The sequence below is a fragment of the Coregonus lavaretus genome (genome assembly GCF_964263955.1).
Source record: "Coregonus lavaretus genome assembly, chromosome: 26".
In the NCBI taxonomy this organism is placed as follows: Eukaryota; Metazoa; Chordata; class Actinopteri; order Salmoniformes; family Salmonidae; genus Coregonus; species Coregonus lavaretus.
In genome coordinates this window covers 17,508,185-17,528,340 of record NC_140013.1, presented here as the reverse complement: position 1 = coordinate 17,528,340, position 20,156 = coordinate 17,508,185, and the positions used below count along the sequence as shown (strand labels likewise).

The window sequence follows — 20,156 nt, the reverse complement described above, 5'->3', positions numbered from 1 at the left end:
CATATGGAAGTGAAAGTACAAAATATGCCAGCTAGGATATTAATATGAGCAAATGAGACACAAATCATTATTTGAACAGGGTGTAATGAGCTTAAGTTTTCACATATTTTAGATTCTAATGTTAGGCTATAACCCCTACAGCTTACTATTCATTTTCCAGATATTTTCTTGAATGTGAAATATTATTTACAATTATAGTCTGCATAAGATTAGAGTGTATAATTATGTTTATTGATTTGAGGGTACATCCTTTGCTCATTATCACCAAAAGTTCATTTTCATCAAACTTGTAGGATCAACCAATCACGGCTTTTGAAATGATGACTCATACCTAGCAACGGGGTCAACCACACCTCCTCACTAAGATAGGATTTTTCATCCATTCCTGGCTCAGAGTTCACTGAAAATGTTCTGGAATCACTTCTAAGCTAAAACTCCTGGCAAGGAATTTTTAGGTTAAGTTAGGAGCTCTCTGAGAGGATTCTCAGAATCTTTAAGGATACGGGCCCAGATCTCAACCCCATAGAAAATCTTTGGAGGGAGTTGAAAGTCTGTGTTGCCCAGCGACAGCCCCAAAACATCACTGCTCTAGAGGAGATCTGCATGGAGGAATGGGCCAAAATACCAGCAACAGTGTGTGAAAACCTTGTGAAGACTTACAGAAAACGTTTGACCTGTGTCATTGCCAACAAAGGGTATATAACAAGTATTGAGAAACTTTTGTTATTGACCAAATACTTATTTTTCCACCATAATTTGCAAATACATTCATTAAAAATCCTACAATGTGATTTTCTGGATTTCTTTTTCTCATTTTGTCTGTCATAGTTGACGTGTACCTATGATGAAAATTACAGGCCTCTCTCATCTTTTTAAGTGGGAGAATTTGCACAATTGGTGGCTGACTAAATACTTTTTCCCCCACTGTATCAGTATAGGACTAGTAACTGTTTAGGCCTAACGCTTTACCAAAATCCACTGATTGACAGATCATAACGTTAACGTTACTCAATCATGAGACTAGAAGAACTTTCATGCCCACTATTTGTTTAATTTATTGATGATAATAATCTGAGATACAGTGTGGTGGTCTGAACTAGCTGCAAACCACAGCGCAACCTAGTGATGGTTTAATAGAATAATAACCTCTTTCGCAAGACCAATGAGTGAGCAATAACGGGAATTCCCCACCCTTCTACGCCAGAGCGAGGCTGTGCCTCTAACACCGGCATTCCCAGTGTGCACCGCGGATAGACCAACAAAAAATAGTCCCGTACCTGAAAGGCCTGAAAAAAAGAACTTGAAAGGAGTAGCGGCTAGCTAATTAATTTCAAACGGTGTTAAAACATAGCTAAAATTGCTAACATGACTGACAACGAGAAACTAGACAACCAGCGGCTGAAGAATTTCAAGAACAAGGGTCGCGATTTGGAGGTAAAGTATTCTGATTCCGTCGAGGGGTCCGGTTTCATATGCGATATTTTGTTGCTTGGGGCTGCGCTGTGTGACGTCGTTTGTAATTTTAAGGATCTAGAACTTTGCACCTAGCCCAAACCAGGCCTTATCTGATCGTCAAATAGATCAAGGCCTTTATATCCATCCACCCGACTTTCTGAACCTGAATAAAAGTAACCCTCAACACGTGAAACGTCCCCAACAAACTAAGCTAACCGAGCTAGCAAACGACTTCCAGTTCCATCCTAAGCTAACCTGGTAGCTAACTATTTAACTACAGGCCGTGATAGCAATGGCACACTGACAAACACGCTGTTCTAGCTAGCCATATTTGCTATTCGACAGTCCTCTGAAATGTAGTTGGGTAGCTGTGTCAGACAACCTATCCAGTTTGGTGTTGAGGTTTGGAATTGACATACCTAACCACATATTTTCGGGGGATAATTTGGTTCACTAAACGAGATTCGTATCCCTTTCTAACGACTGGTTTGGATTAGCTAACGTTAGGTAGCTAAGTATGTAGTTAACTAGCCAGCTATAATGTACCACCTCTCCCCGACTATAGCTTGCTAGCTATGTCATGTAGTTAGTTAGCCAACTAATTTACACGCAATTATCAGACGCTATATATCGTTAGCTATATTAATGTAGCCAGTAAGATTTTAAAACTGATACCTACCGTTGGATGGCTTGGCTAGCTAACTAATGACCTCAAAGACAGAATTACGCAGTAAGAACCTCAACTATATTAACTAACGTTAACTGGTCAGCTAACGTTAGCTAGATTAATTTAGCTAGCTAACGTTAGCCACCCAACTGAGTTTGTCAATTAACTTTAGCTTCGTAGTTAGTTGCTCCAAGTGTCAAATGTAATGGTAAATGTTAGCCTCTTACTAGTTATCAGCTTCCTTAACTACAGATATTTAATTATGTCTAGTTAGCCAGGACGCGTTGCTGGTAGCTAGCTAGGTTACTAGCTAACCTGCTAGCGTAGCTTATCAAAACGATGGCGGAATTTAGCTGGTCGTCAGGGCCCCTTTGTAGGCCTTGGCAGACACATAACGAAAGTTATAGCCATTGTGAGGTAGATGGATGGAAAGCCTGCAAGTGTAGGAGAGTTAAACATTAACGTCACATTATACTAACCAGTGTTTTCCCTAGGTTTGGACACATCGGGGGTCTGTGTATTGGTTGGACTCCCAGAGTTGTGAATCGTTCTGTTGGGTGGCGACAGAAAATAACTTAACCACAACATGTAGAGTTCCTAGAGATTATGCACATGCATTTGTTGTCTGGAAACGTTTTTTGGTGAAGCCGGCTTTGTGGTAGGGTTATTTTAAGTCGCCAGCCATCAGAATGATGCACAACTCGGGGAGTACAACCAATATACAGACTCCTGATGTTGTGTCCCAAAGCTATTTCCCCCCCCAGACCGTTCCAGACTGGGTGCAAGGGCACCACAACAACACCCAAGGCTTCTTCAATTTAACTACATTTTCAGTTCAAACTAGTGGAAGCTAAATTATTATAGGCAAGGGGAACAGATTATAGGAAGACATATACTAGCTAGGTGTATGTATTATGGTGTTTCAGACAGATAGTCAGGAAATCATGTTGTCTTTGTATTCAGTTTGACAAGAAGTGCCTGATTTATTTTTAATGATGACATAATATGACTGGTCAACGGCAGGGGCGTTGTTTGCGGTGGAAACAAGAATATTGCTTGCATAACAGCTAACATGCATAACTAGGCTATGTCACACCAAGACATGATGATAGAAGTGCTGTTCATAGTTTAGTGATGAACTGTCTCTCACTTCACTGTGGAGAGGGAATATTATAATTTTCTGAGAAGGAAATGGGCAGGGCCTTTCTAGACAGAAGGAAGAATTTAACTTAATACTTTCACTATCATCCGATCATGACAAATGGCCAAAGGCCAGTATTTTATGACAGCAAATTACTTAATCAGTCCTTATAAGTAATGTAATGTCTGTCAATCAGGTGCTTGAAAATGGTCCCTCATATTACCACCCAATATTAACATGAACCCTAAGATACAAAACACCAACCGTGGAGCAGTTGAGATCTGTGTTAAGTCAGTCTATCTAAATGGTGTCCATGTTATAATGTGAGCGTGAGCTGGTGATTTCAGGCAGTGGTATGGCAGGCTGGTTCTATCACTGTGCCATCCAAAACTGTGGATGGGAACTAATGAACATTCTGACTCTGACCAGCTCTCTAAGCACAAATATACAGGATGCTGTCATCTCATCATATTGGGAGGATAAACATCTCATTTATGTTTTGGGCTTGGATTGTGGAAGTATCAACACACAATCAGGCACACATACAGTGTATATTTGTACTAGGCTAATGTATGTGTTTTCTCCCCTATAGACGATGAGAAGACAGAGGACAGAGGTGGTGGTGGAACTCCGCAAGGTAATCATTCACCTTCTTTCCTTTAATCTATGTCAGACAAGATACAAATGCATTTCAGTCAGGTTATCAAAGATGCGTTTAAAGGGATACTTCGGAATTTTGGCAATAAGACCCTTTATCTACTTCCCAAGAGTCAGGTGAACTTGTGGGTACCATTTTTATGTCTGTGTCCAGTCTGATGGTAGTTTTGCGAGCCAATGCTAACTAGCGTTAGCACAATGGCTGGAAATCTATGGGTATCTGCTAGCATCCCGAAGGATCCCTTTAAAATGCCTGTTTAATAGTTAAGCCTGTTGCCATGCTGATGCATGTACGTTAAGACAGCTGTCTTGCCCTGCTCCCTGCAGAACAAAAGGGACGAACACCTGCTGAAGAGGAGAAACGTGCCCCACGAGGACATCTGTGAAGACTCTGATGCTGACGGAGACTTCAGATCGGTACGTTCTGATTGGCCCTCTGTTATGTCCCTCTTTCCTTCCTTCCTTGAAGTAATCACTCATGTGATAGGGATTAACAGGTGATTTAGATCTATGGTAAAGATAGAGTTCCTAGAACTGTTAGCTAAAAGATATCCACATGCAATCCAAATCAAATGGGAGGGGACCTCTTGTTGCAATAAAATATGAACAAAACATGATAAAAATAGGATGACTATCAACTGTACTGTGTTCTTTTCTAAGATTTTTAAAAATGATTTGTGATGTACAAATTTTGGCCCATGTTGACATTCCTCGGGGACTGATGTCTCCAGACATTCTGACTTGTTTTTCCTAGTCAGGACTGCCTCCCAAGGCCTGACTAATTACCCTGAGGTGTGGCCACAGTGCAAAGAAACACATTACGATCCCTCTGGCCGTGTTTGACATCGGCAAAATAAATTGTTCCCTAACTAAGTACCTCCTTTTATCTTGCAGCAAAACACCTCTCTTGAAGTAATAGTACAAGTAAGTGCATCTCACACTTACAATTTTGAAAAATTTCTTACAGACATGTATTTCCTTCCACTGTATGTGATTTCCTGTGTGCTGTTGTTTCAGAATGCCACCAGTGACAACCAGGGAGTTCAGCTGAGTGCCGTGCAGGCTGCAAGGTAGGAACTCTCTCCTCCTACATCTGGCTCTGGTGGTTGCCATGGTGATTCACACTCAAACATGGTTCCAAAAACCATCTCTAGAATGTTGTGGAGCGGCTGATTCTGGAGCATAGCCCATGAATTATTTCTTGGTTTCTGACGAACATGCTAGACTTAGTTCTGTGTCATTGTTGCCGGTCTTGTGTAATCATTGTGAGATTGCGTTGTCATGTCTGTACTCAACAGCACTGGTGTTGTGCAACAACTCAGATGTGTACATTACACATTCCTTTATTTTATGTTTGGGTGTGTCTTAAGTGCAAATATGTGTGAATAATGGACATTCTCTCCCTGCAGGAAGCTGTTGTCTAGTGACCGTAACCCTCCCATAGATGACCTGATCAAGTCTGGCATTCTACCCATCCTGGTGCACTGTCTGGACAGAGATGACAAGTAAGCAGGACTTTACTTTGTGTTATAGATACTGTGTCTTACATAACACAAGTGGTTGTGATCTAAGTATTGCTGCAGTGAATGTACGCTAAGCATCACTGTACTGAGAATGGATCTCTTCAGATGATGACGGAAGTATGCTGCAATGCAAATGTGTCAGGATCTTTCATAATCAGATGTGAGAATTGTCATAACCACTGACGGATGGAATAACAACCCTTTCCATTTCTCGTTTCATCACAATTTCTTCCCCCTCTCTATCCCTCCCCTCTTCCTCTCTCCACCCTTTCTCTTTCTACTGCCTCATCTCACTTCTGCCTCCGTCTCCAGTCCATCTCTACAGTTTGAGGCTGCCTGGGCTTTGACCAACATTGCCTCAGGAACCTCAGAGCAGACTCAGGCAGTGGTCCAGTCCAGTAAGTACCAGCTCACAACCTCAGCGCAACCAATGCCAGTACTCTCTGGGGGCTAGGTGGGATTTTCGATCATTATGCCTACCAGGTCTTGGATTTGTAGTTTATGTGCACCTGAAAGGCAGATTATTTCTAGCCTTTGGTGATGGAGTTAGCTATTGAATATTAATTAGAGCATTTCTTCTCCTGCAGATGCTGTGCCACTGTTCCTGAGGCTGCTGCACTCTCCTCATCAGAACGTGTGTGAGCAGGCGGTCTGGGCCCTGGGCAACATCATAGGTGAGTCTGGATCCTTCTCTGTGTGTCTTGGACCCTCTAACAATGGAGGCTGATTGTGGGAATGGCTCAGGGATTCTCTGATTGTCTCAAGGCATCATCGGTGAGTGTTTGTGAAACCGTCTGTTCTGTATGTCTGTTCCTAGGCGACGGCCCCCAGTGCAGGGACTATGTGATCAGTCTGGGCGTGGTGAAGCCCCTGCTGTCCTTCATCAGCCCCTCTATCCCCATCACCTTCCTCCGTAACGTCACCTGGGTCATGGTCAACCTCTGCCGCCACAAGGACCCACCGCCACCCATGGAGACCATCCAGGAGGTAAGAGAGGGTGTGTGTGTGCCACCTGGGTCGTGGTCAATCTGTCCTGGCAAAATGATCTTTGGACACTATCCAGGAATAACTGTCTCTGTTAGTCTGTTTATCTGAATCTCTCTGGCTGTCAGTGTGTTGTTGAACCTGAGCATTATGTACGGTACAGTAGTGTACAGGGGGTGTGTGTATCAATCTGTGTCTCTGTCCTCCTGGCTCCTGGGGGGTTGTATCATTTGATTTACACAACATGCCTACCACTTTGAAGATGCAAAATATTTTTTATTGTGAAACAAACAAGAAATAAGACAAAAAAACAGAACTTGAGCGTGCATAACTATTCAACCCCCCCCCCCCCCCCCCCAAAGTAAATACTTTGTAGAGCCACCTTTTGCAGCAATTACAGCTGCAAGTCTCTTGGGGTATGTCTCTATAAGCTTGGCACATCTAGCCACTGGGATTTTTGCCCATTCTTCAAGGCAAAACTGCTCCAGATCCTTCAAGTTGGATGGGTTCCGCTGGTGTACAGCAATGTTTAAGTCATACCACAGATTCTCAATTGGATTGAGGTCTGGGCTTTGACTAGGCCATTCCAAGACATTTAAATGTTTCCCCTTAAACCACTCGGGTGTTGCTTTAGCCGTATGCTTAGGGTCGTTGTCCTGCTGGAAGGGGAACCTCCATCCCAGTCTCAAATCTCTGGAAGACAAACAGGTTTCCCTCAAGAATTTCCCTGTATTTAGCGCCATCCATCATTCCTTCAATTCTGACCAGTTTCCCAGTCCCTACTGATGAAAAACATCCCCACAGCATGATGCTGCCACCACCATGCTTCACTATGGGGATGGTGTTCTCGGGGTGATGAGAGGTGTTGGGTTTGCACCAGACATAGCGTTTTCCTTGATGGCCAAAAAGCAAAAATTTTGTCTCATCTTACCAGAGTACCTTCTTCCATATGTTTGGGGAGTCTCCCCCATGCCTTTTGGCGAACACCAAACGTGTTTGCTTATTTTTTTCTTTAAGCAATGGCTTTTTTCTGGCCACTCTTCTGTAAAGCCCAGCTCTGTGGAGTGTACGGCTTAAAGTGGTCCTATGGACAGATACTCCAATCTCTGCTGTGGAGCTTTGCAGCTCCTTCAGGGTTATCTTTGGTCTCTTTGTTGCCTCTCTGATTAATGCCCTCCTTGCCTGGTCCATGAGTTCTGATGGGCGGCCCTCTCTTGGCAGATTTGTTGTGGTACCATAATCTTTCCATTTTTTAATAATGGATTTAATGGTGCTCCGTGGGATGTTCAAAGTTTTTGATATTTTTATAACCCAACCCTGATCTGTACTTCTCCACAACTTTGTCTCTAACCTGTTTGGAGTGCTCCTTGGTCTTCATGGTGCCGCCCCTTGCTTAGTGGCGTTGCAGACCCTGGGGCCTGTCAGAACAGGTGACACTTAGATTGCACACAGGTGGACTTTATTTAACTAATTATGTGACTTCTGAAGGTAATTGGTTGCACCAGATCTTATTTAGGGGCTTCATAGCAAAGGGGGTGAATACATATGCACGCACCACTTTTCCGTTATTTATTTTGTATAATTTTTTGAAACAAGTTGTTTTTTTCACATGACCAATTTGGACTATTTTGTGTATGTCTATTACATGAAATCCAAATAAAAATCAATTTAAATTACAGGTTGTAATGCAACAAAATAGGAAAAATGCCAAGGGGGATGAATACTTTTGCAAGGCACTGTATCACTGCTGAATAATACTGGACCATGTCTCTAAACTGCCATAAGCCCCTTAGAAAAAAGGTGTGGGAGATCCCTAACCGAAAACAATGTTTTTTAGTTTTCTATCCCCACAAAAATCACAGTGTAGTTATCACAAAACATTATTTTCAGTGTTATATCCTAACTAGACGATGGGCTATAAAGGCTCTCCCCTTTGACCACCTCCTCCCTCCGCTGACCTCACTCAAGCCATTAACTTTCTCAACCTTCAATCTCTTGACCATTGATCAACTCAGGATAATTAATTATGTTTTTTGCTGCTTTACATCCATTTGAGATTTCTTTATGTAATGAATAGTGCTATATAAGTTGAATTAATTAATAAAGTTGTGTAATTTAAAGGTAGACTCAGTGATATGAAGTAGATGCAGAAAGTAAACAGCATAGTGGGTCAATTTCTGCAACAACTAATAGCGTTGAAGCGCAAGGCTCAACTTCTCCGCTGTTTTGGTGCCCTGGCTACCACCCTGTGAACAGCGTGAAGCGAACCCGTGCACATGCGCAAATACTGTGAGAGAGCAGTGTTGCATCTCGCTCATCTCAATATCCTAGCCTTTTAATTGATGATGGGCCCTGCTTTACCGAAGTTGCGAGACATTGCAAGGCCAAAAAATTGTGAGAGAGCATTTGATTGCCGATAGATGGGCCTAGTGCACGGTTCTGACTCTGTCTGCCTGGTGACCGACCTGCCTATACTGGACCCCCCCCCCCCCCCAAAAGGATGTTTAAACATAAATATTGTCCATTTGTCACATCTCTAGTGGGAATATTCCTGTCATTTTGTTGGCATCTCTGTCACTGACTATCTTGCTCTCTCCCTCCCTCTTTTCTCTCAGATACTTCCAGCTCTCTGTGTGCTGATCCACCACACTGATGTTAATGTGAGTATTCCTGAATCACTGATTATATTCAGAAAGACACAACCCGAATAGTAAAAGTTGACATTGATATTGATTTCCCCCATTAATAACAAACGAGCAGATATTGATGCATGATCCATATGTTGATGAATGAGTGAATGTTTTGTTTTTGGGACCTGTGACCCTGTGTGTAGATCCTGGTGGACACGGTGTGGGCTCTGTCATACCTGACGGACGCTGGCAATGAGCAGATTCAGATGGTCATCGACTCGGGCATTGTGCCCAACCTGGTGCCCCTGCTTAGCCACCAGGAGGTCAAAGTGCAGGTACGGAGACACAGATGCCTGTGGGCGACAGATCTAGGATCAGCTTAGCCTCCCCAAATCCCATCATTAACCACAAAACTGTCCGTAGATCAGCATCTAGGAGCAGCTTCATCCTACTCAGTGGGGCTCAGGAAGACAGACGCCCACCAAATGGAATGATTGCTTTTGTAAGGACTGAGCCGTTGCCCTACCATAGCTGGGTTTGCAGATGTGATGGAATCAGATAGGTGTGTAAGCAATATGGCGGCGGCTTCTCTATGCTCATTAGAAGGATAGGTAGAGCCATCACCATATCGTTTACCCCTATCAGTTTCCTTCAGGTCTGCAAACATGAAGGGGGCGAGGCTAGGGGTTGTTTTCGGTCAGGTACATGGAGACCTGTGCACTGCGGTGGTTAGATAAAGTTAGGTTAGGGCAGGGCAAGGGTTAGGAGAAGAGCTCTTGTCCTGAGCTGCAGTGTTTTGACCTGAGACGGGTTCCTGTCTGGGCGGGTGGGTGGGTGTGTGTGTAATTCAGTTACCATGATGCAGTTGGTGAGCTCACCCTGGGGCTGGGCGTTATGGCCAAATTATCATATCGCAGTATACAAAAAGTAATACAAAATTACAAAAGTTATACATTCGCTTCGAGTAGTGTGTGACCCTAAGGTGGCAACACATACATTCTAAGTGATTTCAATGGGTCTTTCTCCATTCTGATTGTTTTATACTGTTCAATTCATCATTTATCAATTTCTTTATTATCTGCACTCATTTGAGATCATTTCCATACTGCCATGTATGGCTGCACAATATGGGCAAACAATCAGGCCTTATTTTTAACAGAATGTTTCAATTGTGATTTGACTTGCGATTTAGAGCAAAACACTTGGGTGAACTGTTGGAATAATGGAAATAGAATGATTATTCTAATTCTAGTTAGAATATGATAGTGGGAACTTTGAATATAGTTTTTGACATGACAATGAATTAAAATGCCTGGGAGGAGTTATTGTGACAGGGAAGGAACCAAAGTGTTGTTTCCTAGGGGACCCTGTAATCTTTGGCTACATTGAATGTTTTCTCTTAGCTACTTCATGCTTCGCATATTCCTTTTTGATTTAGAAGATACTGTTGCACAAACAACATGCTGATTTATGTATACCATCACTGGTATTATCAGGCTGCATAGCTAATTACGTTCTCTGATTCCGTATATTTATTAGCTAGCCAGCTAGCTAGCGATTAGCATTAGCAGCTAACAAGATTTAGGCCCAACTTGCTAAGAAAAGACGACCTAGCTGTTTGCAGATGTAACACAAACTAATAGTGTAATTATAGAACGCTAGTGGAGAAAGATGACTCAAGTAGCAATGTAAACTATAAAAATGGATGTTACACACGGCATATCACATTTAACAAACCGTTATAGAACGTAAAGTAAAAACCCAAACCGGTCCGTGCATCAATACCAGTATATCGTAAAATGTGGTATACCGCCCAGCCCTAGTTGACCCTACAGATGATACTGCTCAGGACTTGAATGGGTCTTACTCCTGGCCCTGATACCTTGGCTGGTGGTTACTGTGCTGATATTCATACTCAATCATTCTTTGGGTGGTGGTTGGTTTGCTTACTTTATTTAGTTGAATGAATGATCGTTGATGCTTGGAGTGTTTGTATTGACTGCTATGTGGAACTTGATTGTGTGTGTTTCTCTCTAGACGGCTGCTCTGCGGGCGGTGGGCAACATAGTGACTGGAACAGATGAACAGACCCAGGTGGTGCTCAACTGTGACGCCCTGGGACACTTCCCCTCTCTCCTCACACACCCCAAGGAGAAGATCAACAAGGTAAAACACACTCCGCACTGCTTCAACTTGCCACAGCACAACAGGTGTGTCAGTGTGACTGATCATGCTAGAAGTGATGATATCAGAGACATGGTGCTAGTATGAATGACAGTGAATGGGGATATAACTATTAGTTAGGTACTCGCATCATGGAAGAGCTGGATCAAGGAGACTTCAAGAAGCTGATGGAAATTGCAGTTTTGAGTAGATTTTGGGATGGTCTGGGATAGTGGGTAGAGTGTGAGATGTGAGTGTGTTTGTGTGTAGTATTTCTGGGTGAAGGATAGTGGGCGCTGAAGACCCATGGGTCTCTGCTGATATCGGAGTGCATCTGAGGCCTGTTACTCAGAGGCCCCTCCCTCCCTCAGTGACTGAGCCAATGATTAGGGCCTCACGACCGCCCCTACCCCGCCCCCAGCACCCCATCTCGACCAGGGGCCACAGCTCTGAGCAGGCCCCTGGAGTCTGATCTAGCTCAGTCCACACCTTTTGAATTCCATGTGTGAACTTCTCACCATTTCTGCAATCCTCCTGACACACATGCACACACACTGACTGCTTATTCAGTCTCTGTAAGCCCTGCCTCTCACACACAACACTTGAAGGAGTAGTCGCAGACTGAGTGCAGCTGTTTCTTCTCCTGTCCTGCAGGAGGCAGTGTGGTTCCTGTCCAACATCACCGCAGGCAACCAGCAGCAGGTGCAGGCCGTCATCGACGCCAACCTGGTACCCATGATCATCCACCTTCTGGACAAGGTCTGTTTCATCACTTTCACTGCTTCATTCATCTCATCAGAGCTTTCTCTTGCACAAAATGAAGCAGTAATGAGAATATCATATTGGTGAAATATTAATTCAAATTTTTTGTAGGGAGACTTTGGAACACAGAAAGAAGCAGCCTGGGCCATCAGCAACCTGACAATTAGTGGGAGGAAGGACCAGGTGAGCTCAACTGAGGCCTACCCACCTCACATCCATACACTCGAATTCCCACTTTTTATCATGTATTTTGTAAACCCTCAAGATGACCCTTCTCTTCCGGTCCTGTAGGTGGCGTACCTGATCCAGCAGAAGGTGATCCCTCCCTTCTGTAACCTGCTGACAGTGAAGGATGCTCAGGTGGTGCAGGTGGTCCTGGACGGCCTCAGCAACATCCTCAAGATGGCCGATGACGAGGCTGAGACCATCGCCAACCTCATCGAGGAGTGTGGAGGTGAGAGCCCAGCCCACTCAGTTACCTTTCAAACGGCATTGTACCTCCCAACTGTTCATGTTGAAGTATAGTGTATAGTGGCTGTATAGATTTGACTGCTGAACCATCTCTCACTCTTCCCCGCCCCTCAGGTCTGGAGAAGGTGGAGCAGCTCCAGAATCATGAGAATGAAGACATCTATAAACTGGCCTATGAAATAATTGATCAGTTCTTCTCATCTGATGACGTTAGTCAGAGCTCTAATATGGTCATGTCTTGGTTGGGGAAGGTACTGCATACTACATTGTGTGGAATGGCTTATTTGTATAGATGATTGAGTTGTTATTGTCTCATGTTCAGATTGATGAAGACTCCAGCCTGGTTCCGGAGGCGATCCAGGGGGGAACGTACGGCTTCAACTCCTCCACCAACGTGCCAGCAGAGGGGTTCCAGTTCTAGAAGGCATCTCGGGAGTCCGGAGTTTTGTTCGCGATGCAGCACTCTGTTCAACATAAAACAAATTAGGAGAGAAAGAGAGCGAAAGAGTGTGAGAGAAATTAGATCCATTGTGCTTGGCTCGTGGGATCCGTGGCTGCATCTTATCTGAGAGAAAATGTGTGGATTTCGTTTGGCATTCCAGGGGAACCAGCCCAAATGAAGTTTGAGATGGCGAGTGGGTGTGAGTGAGTGGCTACATGTTGCAAAAAACAAACATCTACATCGAATGCGTTGAGACATGCCGAATAACTTCCATGTTATTGGAGCTGTCGACAAAAAACGGAAAACTACTACAATGACGACAAACGCGATGTCAGCCCGGGGAGAACCAAATACATCAAAATCAAGAAATTGAGGCAATAAATCAAACACAAAAGGAAAACCAACAAAACAAGCGTAAGATGAACCATATGACAATTCTGCGGTCCTCCGACCGGAGGGGGCTCCACCTCATGTGCGCCCATCCCCCAATCGGCCACGCCATCAGACGTGTGTGTGAATGGACCCATTGTGTATGAATGTCTGGACTCAGTGCTGAGGAGCCAGGCTCATCTCCTCCAACCAGAGGCCCTCGATGGGGCGTCTCCCCCCCCTCCCCCGCAGCGGTGGGCAGGGCCAGAGTCCAGCGTCGTGTGTGCGAGAGAATGGACGAGTGGCGTGTGTGCGTGCGTGTCTGGAGTGTGCAAGAAGACTGGATGTGAACGCATGCAGAGAGAAACAAAATGCATACAACATAAGAGTAACAAAACCGAGAAGCGTAAACGAAGGAAAATACAAAAATAAATTCTGCCTTTTAAAGAGGCCGATACGAATCCCTGAAAGGAAGAACTATGGAAATGAAAAAAAATGTCATCACAAGGGTTTTGTTTGTTTTAATTTTTATTAAGTTAGTATTAATTGACACTGGACAATGCTATTGGCAGGTGGAGCAGTGGGTGCATTGTATTAAGATGCATTTGGTGGCTTTTCTTTTCACATCCAGTGTGTACTAATTTTATTTTCTGCTTTTACTTTCATTGCTTATGTAAATGTGATTGATAAGGATCATATTCCACCTTCCCACAATAGCCATACCTTTGCACCAGATATGGGTTTGATGCTGTGAAATTCTGACATCATTATTGTCAACCAAATGACTTCTATACTCCCCTAGCATGATTTAATGTTTTTTCTTTCTCTTGAAGCAAAAATCACTGCTTTGCAGTATTGTTGCCATAGCTTTGAGCATTGACTTATCACAAGGGGAAATTAAAAATTGCCATTTTATGTAACTTTGACTCATAACCTTTGCATGTACTAAACTATAACAGTGTAATTTTCATTTTTTTGTAAACTGTGCTGTTTAAATGTTACATGTCTCCCCCTACTGACTTAAGTTTCTGATAAATCTGAACAGATTTGCACATGTACTGCAGAGTGAGAGGCCTGAAGTCTTTCAAAAGGTGGGGTTAGACTCAAATCAGACCTGCTAACACCTTCAACAATATGCATCATCCAACCACAATTATTGTGTTATATTCAGTAGTAGCCATGATCAACTCATGTTGAGCCATTTTAGGGAATTTGAAGAAAAATTATAATTAGGAGGGGCAATAATTATTCTGCCTCTGCTTTTGAGGCACCCCTGAGTTGCTAAGGTAAGTATCACAGGGATTGGACCCCCTAGCCTCGACAGGGTGGCTCAATGATAAATGTTGAGCCTTATTCCTTGACCTAAGAAGAGTCATGAACAAGTTTGCTGTACCTCCCAAACCCTTGCTCCTGCCCCCTGTTTTCCATTTAGGTGCCCAATATTCCCCCATTTTTCTTTGTTAATTTCAAAAACACTGTATAAATTGATTACACTTTGTGGTCATAGTTTTTTTTTTTTTTTTTTGCAGCATTCCTTGTTAGGAAATATGTGGTTTCAAATTTTAAAAAATGAAATGGAAGAAATGGTGGTTAACCTGTTGAGTTGGATCTACAGGCTAGGTTGAAATCAAGAAAATAAATAGTGAAACCCACAGGTATGGTCTGTTTTTGTCGTGTCTTTCAATGGTTCATGTATATTGTAGGCTTATGCCTGTTACCTCTGCAGTCTTATTTAGGTTGATCTGTCATTTGCAGCATTTCATTATCTTTGTCAAAAAGAACGTCCTTGATGCTGTGCTATGGTGAAATAAATGTATCTCTGATACTGACCTTACTTTTTTAAAATATGTTTTACTCCATATACGAACGTGTACATACAAAGACCAAACAATGACTACCTACATCTCATCTGCCCAGACCCGCATGCTCGCACCCCAATCCCTAGGGCCTGCATTATTACTTGCCCTTAATTTGTATCAATTAGTGTTTCTCGGTTGCCCATGCCATTTCAATAAATCATTAGATTTGTCCATTGTTAATGATAGCGGATTGATTTCCAAGTTTTTTGTGTACGTCTTTTTCCCTCCAAGATCAGTGATGAGAAGAGAATCGTCCAGGCATTGGGTATCTCGCTACACCCCCATCCGCGGTTACTTTGTAACAGTGCACTTGATTTAAATTTCTTAGAGGCACATGATTGGAAAAAGGCTGTTGTAATTCGCATGCGCACTGTACTATAATCAAGTACCAGACGGAGGACAGGTCGCGAGCAAGAGGTGAATCTTCGGCATGTATTTTCGAAGTCCGGGCATCGGTGAGTGTTTTGAAAATAACAAAGACATACTGTACTTTGTGAATTTAAAAACCTATGCTTTATCAATCGTATCTATTAACAAGTTTGCAACAGTGTGAGTTTTTGATATAAAAAAAAAATGCGCAGTAGCGTCGTTGAAATGCAGCCCGACTAACCAGCTGTGTCAGGCAGATAGTGGCATCACGGTTGTTTTCTTTCAAATGCAAACACTTCCGGCAGCTCCGCAGCGTTTTTAAAGTGTCTTCAGGCTTTTGTTTTATTTTGTTGATTAAGAAATATATTATTTATGGAAGAAATATAGGCGTGTGCACGAAGTCCATGTTATAGGCTATGTTAATTGTTGTGCATTGTCAACAGTGCCGCACAAATAGGAAGGTAAAAAAAACAAAATTAAATTTCACAAATTAATCTCAAAACACCTTCAGGCGAAATATCATTATAGACCTGGTCAGACAGCTGTCATGATCATGTTATTATTTCAGCAAGAATAGTGCCACTCAGGTTTTGGGAGCATTACGTGAGCATCTACCTGTCTGCAATCTAACCTGAGGTGCCAAATGAACAAACGGCTCTTGTACAGTTTAGTGCAGCCTGCCACCAAAATGAGTGGGCTCTTGCAAACCCCCACATTATCAATGTAATACAGTATTAGTAGCCTTGATCTCTGGTAGTTGGATTTTTAAGTGTTTCCTTGACTTATTTGTTCTGTTACATTTCAGGCAATTGCAGTACACTAGCCAAACCGACTGCATTATACTGTAGTCCGGCAATCTGTCACAGGAAAACCACTATTTGGTCATTATGTAACCAGGACCGGCTTGCGACATAAGCGGTGCTTAGGGCCCTCATCCGTTTTCTTTTTTTTAGGAACTGTCTGGTTCTCAATTTACTGTTGAAAGTTAGAATAGTAGAATACACAAGGTGCAAGTTCGAAATTTGGTTTTGAATCACCAGTTTAATTGTTTTGTCAGTCACTGACAGACACTCAATAAGCAAAGCAGCTAACAATTTTTATAGTGGCAAATTAGCCTAGCCAGTTATCTAAACTTGTAGTAATCATGGCCGAATACCGACCGAGCACGCAGGGCACATGCCCAGGGGCCCCCCATTGATTTAGCTAGTCACTCTCACGCAGATATCATGGCATAAGTCATGGAAAAATGTGTAGAATTGCAGGAAATTAGCTTTAAAACTCAAAAAATGTCTCTACCCCATTGCAAACAGAGTAGAATTGCATGACATTTGTTATACAATTGCTAAATTTTCTCTCCGCCCCATGGCAAAATGTTTAGAACTGCAGAAAACGTGCTTTAAAACAGCAACATTGTCTATACGCCCCATGGCAAAATATGTAGAATTGCAGGAAATGTACTTTAAAATGTAAGTTTCTCTCTGCTGTAAAGAGGGCCACTATTTATTTTGCCCGCTTGGTGGGGGGGCCCCCCAACCAAATATCGCTTAGGATCCCCAAAAGGCTAGAGCCGGCCCTGTATGTAACACTATTACTCTAACCATATTGCATCCCCATTTGAATGAATTATTGTCCTGAAACAATTCTCATGTGGCTCTGTGTTGTTCATCTCAGTCAACCAGCCTTATTCGCTATGTATGATGTATGCAGCAGAGCAATGTGCAAGTGGCAATAATTGTAGTGCCCTACAAACCTATACATGGGTTAGACCGAGACAGTAGAAACTGCTGATCATCCGGTCAGACTGAAATAGCTTCTAGCAGTGAGGTGGGAGTCATCCGGTGTGAAGTCATCATCCGCTGCTGTCCAGGTTTGGAGGTACCCGTTTTGGCACTCTGTCATGTAAATATGCTAGTAGTTCACAGAAGTCGGCCACTAAACTTTGCAGGTTGTCATGAAGCGACTCCACCCATGTGTAACTGTTGATGAATCATTATGATGAACCTAACACTCACTCATCACCAACAATTAGATTGCAAATATTAAGCCCAAGTGGGTTTGTCAGGACAACTCAAACCATTGAACTTCACTTGAGTGTTCTAAATCAAGAGTGATGTCTGCTCTTCCAATTACAGGCTAAACGATGCATTGAATTGCGAGGGCAGCAACAAGCCAGGTACGCAGAGCCTCATTGTCCCATCACCCCACCCCAGTATGGAGAACCTAGAGGAGGACCTGACATGTTCGGTGTGCTATTCCCTCTTCACTGATCCTCGGGTCCTGCCCTGCTCCCACACCTTCTGTAAGTCCTGCCTGGACAACGTACTCCAAGTCTCTGCCATCTACTCCATCTGGCGTCCGCTGCGGCTCCCACTCAAGTGCCCCAACTGCCGCAGTGTGGTAGAGCTCCCGCCAACGGGTGTTGACGCATTGCCCATAAATGTCTCCCTCCGCGCCATCATTGAGAAGGTAACCGTTTAATACTTTTTTATTTGATCTTAGGGCATAGTCACATTGGGGCATATCTTTATAGGGTACAGTATAATGAAGAGGTATAGAATTTATTTTATTCCCAAATGTACCTGTCAGTTCCAGAAGGACAGCCAACCACGGCCCCCCTCCTGCCTTGAGCACCACCGACAGCCCCTCAACGTCTACTGTGTCCAGGACCGCCAGCTCATCTGTGGCTTCTGCCTAACAGTGGGCCAGCACCAGGGCCACCCCATCGATGACCTGCAGGCAGCCTTCATCAGGGAAAGGCAGGCGCCCGCTCACCTGCTGGGGAGGCTCTCAGACCACCGCTGGGCAGAGGTGATTTATGTTTATTTACCAGTAATAATGGATTTAATGCATTTGACCAATTTATTTTGTAGTCTTCTGGATAGTTTACCTGAAGTGTTATTTCCTGAAGGTGTGTGAGCTGGGGGAGCTGCTGGAGCAGGAGAAGGCCAGCTGTGAGGGCCTAGTGAGGCAGGACCGGCAGGCTGTGGAACAGTACTTCCAGGGGCTGGAGCTGGTGCTTGCCAGGAAGAAAGAGGCTTTCATGGGGGCCCTGGACACCGCAAGCGTGGAGATGTCGCTGACCTACGATCCACTCATCCAGAGGCTGAAGGAGCTGCAGGTAAGGATAGCCTGGGGTCGGTGTTGTTGTCATGACATTACTTCCTCACCATTGATTGTATATTATGGTGCCTTCCCCACAGGAGGAGCAGCTGGACTTGTTGTCTCTGGGCTCGGCCGTGGAGGACGAAGACTCTCCGCTGGTCTTCCTGGAGAAGGTGTACATGTTCCGGGAGAGGGTGGAGGCGCTGGTAAATGCCCCCCTGCCCAAAGTCACATCCCTCTCCATCACACCCCGTGCTGCTGAGTACCTGGAACAGCACTGGGCGGGGGTGACCATCGGAGGGCTGGATGAAGGGCCGGTGCCTCAGGTCTTCTGCTGTGCCAAGCCCACCATTCTGGAGACGGTTCTTAGGACAGAAGCAGGGAGTCACCCTGGAGGCTGGGTCCAGGATCTGTGGCTGCAGCTCCAGCCCACTCCCCCTGTGGTGCTCCTGGGGCTGCTGCTGCTCCTGGTGGCAGTGTGGGTGAATCCTGTTGGGGGAGCATCTCTGGGCTTCTCCCTGCTGTCCCAGCTCAGTCAGATGGTGCACGGCCTGAGCAGCGAACTGACCACCTCACTATGGGGGACAGCAAGCTTCCTGTATGCACAGACAGGTGAGGTGGTGTGTAGGTACAGCTCTGCCCTCTCCACACTGGGGGAGAACACCTACCAGCAGATGGCATCCCTCTACAAGACCTTCAGCTACTGACAAAAAGACATGGGTCTTCACTTCAGGAAGGACCCCAGCTCCTCATGACAGCACCACCTGGTGATGTAAGGTCTTAATGTCACCCGTTACACTTTGGTTTTGGTTGGGAATTCATGCTAACTGTGCCTATTGATTGGAAAATTCCTGATGCAGCAGGATACAGTTGACAGAAAACAGGCGTTACTTCTGGGACTAACCCGGACCCCAGATAAAGCTTATCACAGGAATATACTGCCTCATGTACCAGAAAGTGAAAAACCATGAAATGCATTCAGCAGATTGGAAGCAGTTGTTTACATTTTAGTCATTTAGCAGATGCTCTTTTCCAGAGCTACTTACAGTAGCGAGTGCATACATTTTCATTCGTACTGGTCCCCCATGGGAATCGAATCCACAACCCTGGCGTTGCAAGTGCAATGCTCTACCAACTGAGCCGGACGGGTATATATAATTATTAGCCTTAAAAATACTTGACATTTTGCAAGCCAATATGCCTTAACCTTATGCACAGCTTTTTCAAAGACATTCTAGAGCTCTACATGCTGTGTACTGTAAGAAATACTATACGACTGTTACATTTTACTCCAGCTATTTAACCTTCACCAGAAAAGCCTTCTGTTAAATCAAGTACTGATTTTCTATAAGTCAACTACAATGTGTGTACTTCAAAATGTCTCTTCAAATAAATAATCTTGTGATACCTGTCAGAATTAAATTAATGGGTGGACGGGATAATTCTCCATCTCAGGAGTGGATTGAGTGTTGCTCCAGAGATTGTATTGCATTAGCACTTGGAAGTGGTTCAGTAGGTTTGTTGCATAACCAGTGCTTGCTAGAATTGTCAATGAGGCATGA

General features: G+C 44.0%; 2 protein-coding genes across 2 annotated transcripts; both read left to right on the top strand.

Annotated features, from left to right (window-relative positions):
• Positions 1 to 1,168: 1,168 nt before the first annotated feature.
• LOC311101885 (importin subunit alpha-3-like) lies at positions 1,169 to 15,098 on the top strand. The gene is made up of 17 exons (XM_084143119.1): positions 1,169 to 1,434; positions 3,856 to 3,900; positions 4,248 to 4,337; positions 4,815 to 4,844; positions 4,938 to 4,990; positions 5,330 to 5,425; positions 5,756 to 5,841; positions 6,031 to 6,117; positions 6,261 to 6,430; positions 9,043 to 9,087; positions 9,261 to 9,392; positions 11,095 to 11,223; positions 11,875 to 11,979; positions 12,094 to 12,165; positions 12,274 to 12,436; positions 12,568 to 12,662; positions 12,776 to 15,098. The coding sequence occupies exons 1-17, from the start codon at positions 1,366 to 1,368 to the stop codon at positions 12,872 to 12,874; spliced, it is 1,566 nt and encodes a 521-aa protein (XP_083999245.1). The 5' UTR covers positions 1,169 to 1,365; the 3' UTR covers positions 12,875 to 15,098.
• A 418-nt stretch (positions 15,099 to 15,516) lies between these two features.
• On the top strand, positions 15,517 to 20,007 carry LOC311101802 (tripartite motif-containing protein 59-like). Its single transcript, XM_084142991.1, has 5 exons — positions 15,517 to 15,578; positions 17,625 to 17,958; positions 18,079 to 18,300; positions 18,401 to 18,610; positions 18,693 to 20,007. The coding sequence occupies exons 2-5, from the start codon at positions 17,704 to 17,706 to the stop codon at positions 19,299 to 19,301; spliced, it is 1,296 nt and encodes a 431-aa protein (XP_083999117.1). The 5' UTR covers positions 15,517 to 15,578; positions 17,625 to 17,703; the 3' UTR covers positions 19,302 to 20,007.
• The last annotated feature ends 149 nt before the right edge of the window (positions 20,008 to 20,156 follow it).